This window comes from Crinia signifera, chromosome 2, assembly GCF_055691185.1.
Source record: "Crinia signifera chromosome 2, ASM5569118v1, whole genome shotgun sequence".
In the NCBI taxonomy this organism is placed as follows: Eukaryota; Metazoa; Chordata; class Amphibia; order Anura; family Myobatrachidae; genus Crinia; species Crinia signifera.
The window spans coordinates 278,644,463-278,659,360 of record NC_139218.1 but is presented as its reverse complement, the minus strand read 5'-3'; the positions used below and the strand labels follow the sequence as shown (position 1 = coordinate 278,659,360).

Genomic DNA, 14,898 nt, shown 5'->3' with positions numbered 1-14,898 from the left:
TGTAGTTCAACAACAGCTGGAGAGGCAAAGGTTCCTTATCCCTGACTAAATATAAGAGACCACATTCCTGCAGTTCAATGATGATCACAAAGGAATGTTTTACTAGCAGACTATAAATGACCTATAAGATTTAACCAATTACTTTTACAAGCCCAGTGCCATAATAAACCTGGGTCAATTTGTGTAGCATTCATTTACTATGATATTTATAGTCAGTAGTTGCATGTTAAATATACATTGTGATCATAGGTCTTCTACACCTTTATTCAATAGTAGCAATATCCATCATATGCTTTCAATGCCCCTTTTCCAACAAATTCCTTTAGTTGTAATGCAGTATATATGCTGAAACTGATTACTGTGTATTCTTATTTTGCTATGACTGTAACCTACAATTGCTGTTGTAATGATGCAGTTTTAAAATGACCCACAATCTCACAAAAAGTCTTTCTTTCCTTGTCAAAAGCCTGAATGAAACAAAACTGAATGTTAAGGCAGCGTTTGCAGATGACTTTGACACCCTACGAGCTGTCGATGCAGTCATGGACCTCATTCACCATAGCAACCGACAGCTTAAGACTGTTTCCAAGGTAACCCTCCAGGATATAATGTAAAGATGGCAGCTGTCCACAGCAGCAAGCTCAAGGGTGCCCTATGGGTTGCTTTACTTCTAAAGCACTTTAAGCTGTGACTTTTAAGCTGAAACATGTATTAGATGTATTTGTGGTCTTTAGATTTAGCATAGTGTCTATACTTGGCTGAGTACTCTGCAGGCAACATAGTGTGGCTTTTTGAGTTGTAAAGGCTATATCTATTTAGTTTTTCAAGCATTGAAGTACATAAGGTTAGTGAAAATATAAGGAATACCTGGACAAAGCACATCCAAGCACAGCATTGATATTTATTTTGTATCACACATTGGGCGAGATGCAACAAACAAAAAATGCCATAAAAATTTTTTTCAGGGTTTTTACCATATTTTCATATGCAACAAAGCCCCACCGCCGGGGCTTCGCTGCAGGTGGTTACGCTAGATCTAGATGGCATAACCCAATAAAAGCCTATGGGCTTCCCTTCGCATCCCCCTTGCCCCCGCTGATCCGCACCGCTACCCACTCGCCCCCCCCCCCCCCCTCACCTGTGTCCGGGCAGCCTCCTACTGTACCAGTGAGGGAGGGGGGACCTGCTGCACATCACCGGCCACAATGCAAACGACAGCTCTTAACGCAAGAGCTGCCCTTTGCTTTAATATTCGCATATGTTAGTGCATATGCTATTATTAACAGTACGAATGCCGGCGATGTGCAGCCGCAGTTATTAGAGAATCCCGACTATTTTGTGGAAAGTACTGTAATAAAAGGCTAATTTTAAAACACTTTCAGTCAGAGGATACTTTGGATTGCATATAACATAGACACTTTATATTGTCTGCGCAGCTTGTCAGCTATACCAGTACCCATGATTACAAATCTCAACTTAATACACAAAGCTGCGATGCAATGAAACATGTAATGTATACAGTAACTATTAGCACGTAGGGATTTCTTTAGTTCTTCCACACCAACATCACAGCCAAGTTGGATTTTGGGCCCTGAAACACAGAACTGTAGTGGGCCCAGGTTCTAACGTGGTTAGTGTATTGCCCAGGTGCTGATGTAATATGGTTAATGCTAATCCAGAAAGCATGCACTGTGGGATCTTATCATTGGCTAAGAGGAAAATAACTACATGTAATTAGATCAGAGTCCGCTTTAATGGCCAGGTATACTTGCGTATACAAGGAATTTATTTTCTTTTGTGCGGCAGCAAGGTGGGTAAAACGTAAACAGTATACAGTATAAACAATATAAACAGGTGGGGGAACATGTGCAGTCATACAGAAAGTTATTCCGAGGGGACACAGTGTTAGATTATGTGCAACGGGTTATGGCGCGACTAGACAGTGAGGTGTTCATGAGTTCATGTGTCAACAGGTGAACCGCTGAGGGAAGAAACTTTGGTGGACCTGGTGGGAATGGCCCTGTAGCGTCTGGTCCTTGACAATCCTCGTTGCCCGCTTTTTTGCTCTGCACAGAGGGAAGGTCCGTCTTGATGATCTTCTCCGCAGTTCTGACTACCTTTTGGAGTCTGCATTTGTTTCTCTCGCTGGCGGAGCCGTACCAGACCAGTATTGAGGAGCACAGTACAGACTCCACAATCGCAGAGTAGAAGATGAACAGAAGCTTCTGAGGGATGTTGAACTTCCTCAGTTGCCTAAAGAAGAACTCTGCTGCGCTTTTCCATCAACAGTATCGGTGTTGGGCCCCCATTTAAGGTCCCTGGAGATTGTGGTTCCTAGAAACTTGAAGGAGTCCACTAGAAACACCACACTGTCAGCAATTGTTAGAGGAGGAACACCAAAAGACTTCTTCCTAAAGTCCACTACCATCTCGACGGATTTGAGTGGGTTGAGCTCTAGATGGTTGCCTCTGCACCATCGGGGCAATTGGTCCACTTCTTGTCTGTAGGCCAATTTGCCCCCGTCCTTGATGAGGCCAATGATTGTAGTGGCATCAGCAAATTTAATTGGTACTGGTTTCCTAGCACGGCGCCCGTCGTAGGTGATCGCATACCTTAAGTTAAGGTATGCGATGGATGCGACCGACGCGATTTCAGGGCTATTTTTAGCCTTTTCCCCGACAATTAAAAAAACGCGTCCATGGCATGCCTTAAGTTAAGGCATGCGATGCGACCGATGCGATGGACGCGATTTTACATAGGGAACAATGTTAAATGGGCCAATGGACCCGATTTTTCATTGTATACCCACCCTTATGGGTATTTTACATGAGAAATGCCCCCCCCCCCCCCCCCCATTGTTAACGCCACCCCACGATGAATGTCAACCCGAAGCGTGGCGAGCGCAGCGAGATATAATATTTATCTCAATAAGGAAGGTTTACTTAAGAGGGGGATTTCTCAATAGTGCCTAACCTCATAAAGAAACAAAAAGAGGATGCTAGGTGGTCACAGTTAGATTCATTCACATTTTTGTTAGTATCTATAAATAGACACATCCTGTCCTTAGCTTAGTTCCTTCTCACTTTATTCTGTTGTAACCCAGTAATTGAGCTGCAGAAGCCTGGACTGTGCTTTCTACCAAAAGCAGACGGTAGCTAAATAGCTATGGGCCTGATTCAGACTTGATCGCTGCTGTGTGAAATTGCTGAAGCCTGCGATCAGTAAGCTGCCGCCCCGACCGAATGAAATGGGTTGTGGATCAATCGCTGTTCTGTAAATTAATTTGCGATGCACCTGTTGAATGATTTTCTCGGTCTGTGTAAGTTTGCGTAAGTCTGACCCTTCCACCAGTCTGTGATAGAGTTGAGGCCATAGCTGAAATCAGTGGATATGTTTGGTTCATGTAAGTGCTACACAGTGCTTTTTATACTGAGTAAAAGAAAAGTAATCAGAGTTCCATATTAGAAGCTGCTGTCTTGATTTCATTATTGTGCTGCACATACTACCTGCTAGTATTCTAAATGAACACCTGCTGTAGTTATTCTCACCAACAAGGAACCTATTATTCAAAGATTCCGGTACACTTTTTCCAGACACCAGAAAGCAGCCTTTTGCTGGGACATCCGGAATAGTGATGGTTATGTTTGTGTGAGTTCCAGTCCCTTCTGCAGATTGATCTCTCCTTATGGGGGTCATTCTGATCCATTCGGACAGGGCCGAATTCGGCCCCATTCCAATGATTGATGAACTGCGCATGTGCACAGTCTTTTATGTGCATGTGCAAGTCCACTGTGTGAATGGCAGCGGCGATTTACAATGTTGTGGGGCCATTCGCACGCGGCAGTGGGGGCCGGGTGTCGCCCACTAAAACGCCCAATGTTTCATTGGCATCCCCATGAAAATGCGGGCGGGAGGAGGTGTGCCAGGGGCGGGTGGCTGCACTACCACATCTGCAGATCTACACAGTAAGCCAACCTTTCTTGCAGTTTCCTATTCAATGTCCGTTCGATACAGGCTTTAGGCAGTGGCATCACTAGCTGGTTGCGGGGGTGCGGCCCACACACGGGTGTCACCCACAAGGGGTGACACCAAAGTTTTCTGCAGTGACAGGAGCCAGATGCTGCAGTATCTCAGATGATGCGGGGGGGAAGACAGCATCTCTGGAGATTCTGGAAGCACCCCCAGAGTGACAAAAAAAACAGGGTTCTTAAAAGGTCACTTCCCTTTCTATTAGACCACATCCCTTTTTGGGGGCTGTGCCTCAGGTGCGACACTGGTGTTAATGCACACTGCGCATCGGGTGTAACCACACCCAGTCATGTCCCGTGACTCTAGGTTTGGTGATGGTAACACTCCCCAGGTTTTAGACTGCAACAGAGTTGAGTAACTTTAAATAAAACAATTTTAACATACATTGTAAATGATATGGCAGAATGTGCTTTAATACGATTGTGATGCCTTGCAGGGTGTACAGCATGCTCGAAGTCCTCTGGTTTATGGCGCTATTGTGTCTTATGTGGAGCAGTTTCTGGATCTCTTGGGAATTTCATTGCTACAGAAACAGGTAATACCCGTAGTGGACAGTATTCATCCTTCAATGTGTCAAACAAGACCAACCACAAGCCCCAATGAAAAGCAGTGTTATAGGGTCCTGTATCTCCCCCTCTTCTGATGGTCAAACATGGCGATCTTTATTTACACCTGACAGTCAAACATGGCGATCTTTATTTACACCTGACAGTCAAACATGGCGATCTTTATTTACACCTTCAATATTTGGGAAACACCCAGTATTTTAAAAGTGAAAATGGCAGCTGCCACAGACGGAATCTCTTGTTGTACTTTTTGTGCTGTAAATAAAATGCATTGCGGAGTGAAAATTAATATTGGGTGTGGATAATAGGGTTGACTAATTAGGTTGACAGTGTCTAGGTCAATATGGGGGGAAAAAGTCAACACATATGTTCAACACATAAAAATGTTGACATGAGTTTTTCCCTTTTTGGGTGTCAGTTTGTATGTTTGGGTAAGTGGACTCCCAAGTAGTGTACTGCGTAGATTCACCATGCTTCAGGCCAGGTCCCTTGCACTGCTACCACGGAGCTCAGCACACTGTACCATTACCTACCAATCAAAAAGTAAAAAAAAAGTGGAAAAAATTGTGAAAAACTCATGTCAACCTTTTCATGTGTCGACATATTGTCTGTCAACCAATAGTGGACGACCTAATTTATGTCAATACAAAGTTCTGGATCCATTAAGAAATGTCAATGCAGCTGAATGAATTCCTAACTGCAATTCTACATGTTTTTCATGTACAGGCTGAAACAAAAAAAAAACGTAGGTACTTGTTTCCTATCTGGGCGCCCATCGCGGGCATCGCGTGTACATCGCATGTCATTATAATGACATGCGATGCGACCGACGCGATTACCGCGATTTTACATAGGGACCAATGTTAAATGTCCCAATTGACCCGCGATGACCACGATTTACCATAGGAAACAATGTTAAATGGATCATTTTCCCCAAATTATCATAGGGAACAATGGGAAATGGGGCAAAAACACCCCTGAACATAAAAATGTCCCCCCAAAAGTAGTTGACGCCACCCCGCCATCAACGTGAACCCGAAGCGTGGCGAGCGCAGCGAGGGGCGGCGGTACGCATCCTCCGACCTTTTCATGCCCTACTATCCATGGCGACGCGGACACCTGGGAAGCCCGCGAGGTGACGCGTATAACTGTGAAGGTATCCGCGTCCCCTCGCCACGCTTCGGGCTCGGTGGCTCGCTGCACTCGCCACACTATTCTATTCTCACTCCACGCCCTAGTGGATAGTAGGGCATGAAAAGGTCGGATGGTTCACGTTGATGGCGGGGTGGCGTCAACTACTTTTGGGGGGACATTTCAATGTTCAGGGGTGTTTTTGGCCCATTTACTATTGTTCCTATGCTGATTTGGGTAAATTGATCCATTTAACATTGTTTTCTATGGTAAATCGTGGTCATCGCGGGTAAATTGAGGCATTTAACATTGTTCTCTATGGGAAAATCGCGGGCATCGCGTCTGGCCCATCGCACCCGATTTTTTATCGGCCGCGATGGCCCCGATTTTACCCCCGATGCCCGCGATTAAAATCGTGGGCGCCCAGATAGGAAACAAGTACCAAAACTTATCTAAAAGTGCATGGAATACAGTTTATTTTTGATTGGGTTTGCATATGATATCTTCCAGATACTGGACTTCATTGGGTTATTTCCTGGCATTATCGCTGCAATTTCCTCACAAAGCTCACTTTCATTTTGATTGCAGGACTTTCTTTGGGCTGCACCGCCTCTGTGGAATGCCCTCCCACGCACAATAAGGGGTTTATTTACTAAGATGGGAGTTCTATTGAAGATGGGATGTTGCTTATGGGCAACAAATCAGATTCTATCTGTTATCTTCTAGAAGGTGCTAAATAAATAAGTAGATTCTGATTGGTTGCCCATAGCAACATCCCTGAAAACTCCCCTCTTCAGGCAAGCTTATCAAATTCCTGAACCGCCCACATAACCTTCATAAAGTTTCCTATCCATTTCCATTCAACACATACTCTTACTAGTAAAGAAGAGTAAAGAACTACCTGTCATTTTTCAAACCCAGCCTTTAACATGGCAGTTAGGAGCTGATTGGCTGGCTGTTTATCACTCTCCATTTTATCACTTTTTGAAGCTTTGATATATTTGGCCCTCAGGGAGGAGACCTGGAAAACATGCACGGGTAGTGTTCTCTGAAGACTGGATTTGGAAAAGACTGAGAAGACTGCTAAGGTTAAAAGCTGGCTCATTTGTCATAGGGCAGTATTCAAAGAGAAAAATTCTCCGTGCATGGCGAGAGATTTTTTCTCTCGCCATGCACTCGCCCTGTTCTGGAGGGCTCGCTGCCACTCTTGCTCCCACTATTCAATGTGGTTAAGACTCGCCGCCACTCGTGGCAAGTCTTAACCCCTGCAGCGGACGAGCGTCCGCGGCAGGGAGCTGGCAGGGAGCCGGGGGACGGTGGCAGCCAGGGAGATTAAAGTCTCCCTGGTTGCCCCAGAACATATGTGGAGGGGAGGAGGGCTCCCCGGGACCCAGGCAGCACAAGCTGCCCCCCCCCTATAGCCAGCGGGGGACTTAGTATTCACTGCACCCGATCGTGCATATGTAATGATCGGGTGCAGTGAATATATCAATATCTAATGAGCGGCTCGAGAGCTCCGGCCCCCTGCTGGCTGCTCTGTGTAAAAAAAACAAAAAAATTAAAAAAATATTTTTTTTCTAATTAAATATATATATATGCTATAAGCACATGAATAAAAATAACATGCCCCTTCACAGAAAAAAAATCCTGATTTTTTTTTTACACCAAAAAACAAAACAAAAAACCTTTTAGTTTAAAAGTTCACATTCCAGCTCTCCATGAAAAGATGGAGAATTGCTACACGGACAGCGGCGAAAATCACTTAGAAAGACGGCGAAAATATCACATTGAATAGGGTGGTTCACTTTTGGAGAGCAAAATGCTTCCAACGCGAAAATAGCACAAACTCACCATAAAACACGGCGAATTTTTCTCATTGAATACTGACCATAGACAGGTAGTAGTGCAGTACCCATATTAACATATGAAGGAATGGTTTGTATTTATTTTAAAACGTTCACAAATCCCTTTTTCCTACTACCGCTGAGGTACAGTAGCTACTCTTGTGGGAACAGTACACGGATAATCAGCTGTACTGTGACATTTATGTATAAGTACTTGAGAATGCTGGCAAACAATGTTTGAGGAAACAGCAGTCTGTCTTATTTTGTCTACAATTCAGAGAGATAGTAAAGCTGCAGTGACAGGCCATATGGATGGTTCAGCTTACAGCTGTCTCCCCACGAGGGCCTGGCCTGACATGAACTTGGCTCTCATTAGCTGCCATGCCAGATTTAGCTTAAGCAGTGCAGAACTGTGTTTTTATTTCCAAAACATGTATGCCTACTTTCACTGAGTGACATAATGAGCACCTGAATCAAACGATTAACTCTTGTGTGCCCTTTATAACAGCCACTTTCATTTTCAGCACAGGAAAGTGCTTATAACGCCATCTTGTTTGTAAAACATGATCTTGTTTGTCCGCCCTTTTGTGCTGCACGTTTACGGCTCGCTGCTTAGGGAATGTTTATTCCCGGAGACATTTACAGCTCATGTTACTGAGGATCGTGTGCATTTATGGGTGACTTATGGGGTGTTAAACTTTGATGCTTGACATTTTAAATTGTTGACTTTCCTACAAAAAAACCATCTCATCTGTGTTTGTCAGGCTCCATTTGTACTGCCAAATAAGACTTTAATGTAATAAATAACGGTGTCCTGAATTGCTGTCTGTATACCTACAGTACACTGCATCAATACAGATTTGCAGGCTGCTAGATACACCGCTACTAACCGACTTTCTTAGGCCATGTAGTCATTTATTTTTTAAAGCATTAGAAGCCAGTGTTCTTTGAGTGTTGTTATACTTGGAAGATTAAATCACACTGCACGCATTCAGTTGGTGCACTGTAAAATGTACAAGAAAAGAATCGGTGTTTAAATCGTTCTCCTTATTTGCTTTCCTTAATTATTACTATACTGTATGTTCTTCTACAAACCAGTTTACTACATAAAACAGAAGGTGAAGATCTTGGAACCACTTTCAACTAAAAACTAATTTTTATTGCTGGGCAATGCCACATTAGCCTTAAACAGTCAGTCCTCAAAGTGAGCAGTGTGTGGCAATAATGGATGTGAACCCTCTAAGTACCAACATCTCTGTGAGATGTGCAAAATAGCCACTAAAAATTACAGCGTCGCTCACATTTGTTATAATCTGTTTTTTACACTCCATTTTTAATTTGAATTTATAGATTTACTATATAAGGAAAAACATTAGAGGTCATTATGACACCTATTTTGATAAATGGCGAGATGTATCAAATGGAAAATGCGGTAAAACCCCGGTTTTACCGCATTTTCCAATGTATCAAAAATGATACCGCACTGAAGGGTATCGCCACCTTTGGGTGGCGATACCCTATAGAAGCCTATGGGCTTCTTTTCGCCGACGCAGACGCAAACCCGCCGCCTCGTCGACCCCCCCTTTGGCTTACCTTCCTGAAGGGTCCTCCTGGACCCCGGAAGGTAAACCCCTCCTCCCCCTAGTGAAGCAGCCGGACATCCTTCCGGCTGCAGGGGGGAGGAAGAAGCGCCGGGGACAGCATGCATAGCTGTCCCCGGCGTGAGGGGAGAGCGTGGCGGCAGGGAGGTGAGGGAGACCCCCCCGCACACCAGTGTACAGGTATCGCGGGGGGCCTCCATCACCGCACCGCGATGCCAGCCGCATATGTTAGTACATATGCAGCAGCATCGCGGCGGGGGGGGGGCAGCGATGTATTTTAATACATCCCGCCAAAATTCACTTGGCACTCAAAGGGTTAAAGTATTTATTTGATCTCTTATGGATTTGTCTACGTAGGTCACTGTAGAAGACAGAGATTCTGCACTTCTCTCAAATTTGCTTGAAGAAATAGTTGATTTCCGAAGTAAAGTGCGTAACTATGCCTTAGTGACGGACGAGGCGGTGAGAGGTTTGGCTGGAGAATCTGCCCTTTCTAAAGAAGACATCAAGGAGAAGAGGAGAGGGATGATGAAAGAGAGGGAGCCTCTCATGCATGCTGCTGACATAGTGCGCCAGAATCTAGCTGGATATGGAATTAATATTAAGGTTTGTTTTATTTGTTCATATGTATGTGAGTATGCAGACATTACGGGATACATTTACTGAGATGAGAGTTTTATTGAAGATGGGATTTTGATTGGTTGCTTTGGGCAACATCCCATATTCAATAGAATTCCCATCTTCGTTCATTTACCCCTATAGCAGAGTTGCAAGTAAATTGGTGGTGCTTTGCTTTGAGCTGTAAGTAGCCTGTGATGCCGCTATGTACGCATCTGACTTGTTACTAGTCATCAGTGCACACTTGTACCTGCCCTTTATTATGCCTCTAATCAGGTGTATTGTCATCCATGCAACTTCACATACAGCCTGATTCATAGTTGTGTGCTTTTTTCACAATCGAGCAATTATTTGCCAACAAAGATGGCTTCCGGCATCTTTTGATGCCCATTCTGTGGACCGGTTATAGCAGCATCTGAGATCACACTGTGTCTTTGTTCGCACTGACTGATATTGGCACAGTCGCTGTGGGGTGATGAATTTGCATATTTCTGTACATTATTGGTGTACAGGGTTGCAGCTGCATACAACTATGAATCAGACCCATATCCCACAGTTGCATCTATTTGCTTGCACTGATCTTTGCCTACATAGGAATGTATAATGGCATTTCCTATACTTGGCTGCAACTAGGCGTACATTTAGCCTTGCATCAGACAGTATGGCATCAATTTATACATTATACAGGTCTTACATTTGTACACACTGTTAAATGAAAAACTAGAGGATTTTTATAACTATTTAGATATAACAAAATAATTGATTACAGAAGTATTCACCCCTGATGTAAATAATTTCTGATGTAGTTGTCTTAAGAGGTGGCATAACTGATTGGAGTTCACCTGTATACAGTGTGCATCTTAGAATAGATCTGTTACTCATTTGTATTGGTTATTATGAAGAGTAAAGAACATTCACAGGAAGTGTGATCAAGTGTCACTGGAAAGCAACAATCAAGTGAAGACTAATATTTAAATTAATTTTAATATGCCAGAAGCAGTGTTAAATTAATCCTAAAGAAATGCAAATAATAGTTTGCAAATGGGAATCTGTTAAAACTACTCTACTGTAATGGGGCATACACACATAGCGAGTATGCTGAGTGATCTGAGCTATGCTAGATTGCTCAGAACGCGTAGCACACAACGCTGCTCTGCACACACACACACACAGCGATGTGTAGTGCTCAGTGGCAGTGTTCTCTGGTGAGAGAACACTGGAGATTACATATTTATGGTCCCTGCTCATTGTTAATTCTACCAGCGATAGTGCTGCTTGGGGTCACGCACCGATATTGCTGGCCCCTACACATACACACACAGCGATTTAGGGTCATTTTCTAGGCGATCTAGTCAGATCACTTAGCGATTATTAGCTATTTGCTAGGTCTGTAGGCCCCATAAGCCTTATTAAGTCTTTTATAGCAATTTGGAAAAAACTGTCTATGGGACAACACCCATATAAACAAAAAAATGCCACTGCAGAAGAAAGCCCACATGTAATCTTATTTGCCAAAATTCATGTGTTAAGGGGCATACACACTTAGAGATGTGTACTAAGCTATTTACAGATGGAGCGCCTCTCAGCCAGCGCAGGGTATCGCCAGATGCGCAAGCAGCTCACACACACGCGTGTCCCCATCAACACGGTGGCGGGGAGGTGCTGCTAGGGAGCTGCAAAGGGCGACGGAGGGTTCCGACGAAATGGGTCGCATGAGCGTCTTGTGCACGCGCCCCCCCTTTTGTCTGCTGGCGGATGGTGATTGTATCGCCAGGAGCAACTCCAGATTTCCAGATCTCCCATGGAGAGTTCATACACATGCAGTGATTTGTGCTAAGCAATTTTTGCTTCAGCAAAAAAAAAAAGCCGGGTAGAGGTTCAGGATGAGAGATGTCGATCATTATCACTCAATCTGTACACACAGAGAGATTTGCAGTCACTTGCTAAGCAATTTGACTACATGCACTGATAGCAGGCAATAGCGATGTGCGGGACCGCGCATCGTAATCGCTTGGGGCATACACACGGAGAGATCTGTGCTTACTTTTCTTATAAAAGAGCACAAAATCGCTCAGTGTGTATGCCCATTTAGACCAGTTTACCTTTTGATCGGCCTCAGATCATTGAGCCTTTCCTCCAAATGTACTGAGTATGAGATTGTCAAAGCTGCTGATTGCAATACAATGCTGCCTGCAGAGTTTAAAACAGCAATATCATTAACCCTTTGAGTGCCAACATCTCTGAGATGTGCAAAATAGTCACTAAAAATGACAGTGTCGCTCACATTTGTTAAATAAGTTAAACATTACAGGTCAGAGAGATCTGAGCAATGTAGCGCTGCACAGCGATGTGTGCTGAGCGGTCTGTCAGGGCTCTGACCAGAGATCTCACTAGATTTATCCTGCATGCAGGATATTAATCGCCAGGTGATAGCATTACCGCACATCGCTACGGCCCCTACACACAAAGTGATTTCAGTGCATTTTCTAAGCGATCTGGTCAGATAGCTTAGAAAATGCCCTGGAATCACTCCATGTGTAGGCCCCATAACTAAAGTTTTCAGTATCATCCAAAAACCCAATCCCTACCAGGAAACATGTGCATGAGCAATTATGTCATACAGTAAAAAATGGATGAGTAAGAAGAGAGGGATATTCAGACCTGATTGCTGCTGTGTGAATTCACACGGCGAATACGGTAATTATATAACGACTTCGCATGCGTACCAATCGCAGTACGCATCCGCAACAACACACGGCAGTCAGACCTGATTGCTGCTGTGTGAATTCACACGGCGAATAATTATATAACGACTGCGCATGCGTACCAATCACAGTACGCATCCGCAACAACACACAGCGACAAAATTCAGGGTTTTTTTCTTCTTGTTCGCAAGCTGGCCACTGTTAAAAAGGAGGTCACCATACAAGGGTTTTAACCGGATGTTATCTTAAAAACGCAGGTATGCCAAGGCAGCGTGTGAAGTCCGCTCCCGCCTCTATCAGCCTGTGTCTGTTGTAGACTTGAGGAAGGTCAAGGTTATGCACAGACAGGAAAGAATAATAAGATAAAAGTACTACTGGCTGCAATGTCCTAGTTACAAAAACACATCCCCTCGCATGTCTCTGCAGCAGATGAAATCATTCGGTGGTCGCCAGCCATTGAATGACTTTCCTGCCTTCGCAAACGAGTCAGTGGAAACTGACTTATTACTTGTTTGCCACCACAAATACAGGGCGGGTGGCTGACATCCTTTGATGGCAGACATCAGCCCACCCGCATAGCCATGGAATTCTCAGCATTTTCATGGGGACATCCATAAAACACTGGGTGTTTCCATGGGGGTTCCCGTCCCCACCGCCATCCGATGTTTGCGAAGGGCAAGTTGCCAAATCCTTTCACAAAGGGTAACTGCACATGAGCATAATATACCATGTGCAGTCCCACAAACATCGGGACAGGGCTGAACTCGCAGGAATAAGAGTCCATCAGAATGACGCCTAATGTCCTCCCATCAACTATGTGTTTCATTTCCCATTCTTGCCAGCTAACACTAGCAAAGATGATGTGCAGAGGGTGTACATATTTGCCCAAATAGACTACAAGCAGTAAATGCAGCTAAAAGTGCTTTTAGGTATTGAAACAAAGTGGTTGAACACTATCATAATCAATTATTGGAGGTGCTTTTTTTATTTGAATTCTCTAGTTGTTTCATTTGACACTGCCAATTAAGATTTTGCAAATCTACTGATATACATTGCTATAGAAAGTATTCATATCTTCTGGAATAACAGCCTTGTAATATGCAAAGATGACCAACTATATATTAGTCTTGAGGTGTATGTGAGAATACCACGCATTGTTTTTCTAAGTCATTGGGCAGGATTCTCTAAAATCAGCAGCCCTCTTCGCCCGGCATCGCAAATATGCGGTCATTAATGGAAGGGACAGCTCTTGCGATAAGAGCTGTCCCTTGCGATGCGGCGCCGTTGCTGGACTTCCGGGTCTATGACCCGGGAGTCCGTCTGCGCAGGGCATGCTGGGAGGGATCCGTGACGGATCCCTCACACATCCCTCACACACCGCTGCGGTAAGAAGCCCATAGGCTTCTGCAGGGAACCGCCAGCTTTTGCTGGCGATTCCCTCCGCAGCGGTGACACTGCGGAGGGAGGTTAGAGAATACAGAAATGCGGTAAAAACCCCGAAAACGGGTTTTTGACCGCATTTCTGTGATAGAGAATCTCGCCCATTGTCTGTACAGTGCTTCTATAATGAAGAGACCAGCCACAACTAGAAATGACCATGTTTTGGATCCATGTGGCACAGTATTTACAATAAGTTACAGTGAGTTCACACAGAACCTCCTCATGGTTATCAATAGATCTCTATGTGAACAGAGATTGAAGTGGATCTTATTGTTAACATTCTTACTTAATCTTTTCTTCAGGACAGAGGAAATATTTCTACGTGGGAACTGCAACACAATAAGAAAGACTAGTTCAAAGGATAGATCATTAAATTTCAGTTTAAAACTGTTGCTATTTCACTTGAGATATTCTCATTTAATAGAAATGTTGCGACTTGCATCTTCTTTCAAGAGATATGTATATTTGATCAACAAAGAAAGTACTGTGGCATGGACATCACGATGGGTCGGGCATGCAGCGCAGTGGCAGAAATGTCTCCGTAACCTTGCTTTTTCTTTATGGCAACCAGTTCCTCTCCAATTGTTTCAACATGCCCTTCCAGAGTTAGCTGTAGCAATGTCAATTTTTATGTTGGTATTTAAGAATATTTTTAAAACTGAATACAATTTATATTTGCCTCTTTTTTTTTCAATTCATTTTCTTTTCATAATATGTTTTCAGCAGTATCTAAACCCGATGCTCACACAAAACAAACCTAGCTAACCCAAGCAAGCAAATCGCTAGCCTATTGCTGGAATGATTCAGAGGTGCTTAGGGGTCTAGGAAATGAATGGCAAGTAGCAATCCTTTTATGGTAAAGGAATCTTTAATCTTAGAGAATTTGTCTGGCCATTTAGGGCTCAGTTGTCAAATGGTTTAATAGGGAAAAGTTGACCCTGTTTAATTGTCATGGGTGGGAAGC

General features: G+C 43.8%; 1 protein-coding gene across 1 annotated transcript in view; it reads left to right on the top strand.

The window, feature by feature from the left end:
• The window catches only part of CARS2 (cysteinyl-tRNA synthetase 2, mitochondrial), a 77,728-nt gene extending 63,110 nt beyond the window's left edge, over positions 1-14,618 (top strand). Inside the window, exons 12-15 of the mRNA XM_083168679.1 lie at positions 467-590; positions 4,466-4,564; positions 9,529-9,777; positions 14,237-14,618. Coding sequence (XP_083024805.1) covers positions 467-590; positions 4,466-4,564; positions 9,529-9,777; positions 14,237-14,287 — 523 coding nt within the window. The 3' untranslated portion in view covers positions 14,288-14,618. The remainder of the gene's footprint in view (positions 1-466; positions 591-4,465; positions 4,565-9,528; positions 9,778-14,236) is intronic.
• The last annotated feature ends 280 nt before the right edge of the window (positions 14,619-14,898 follow it).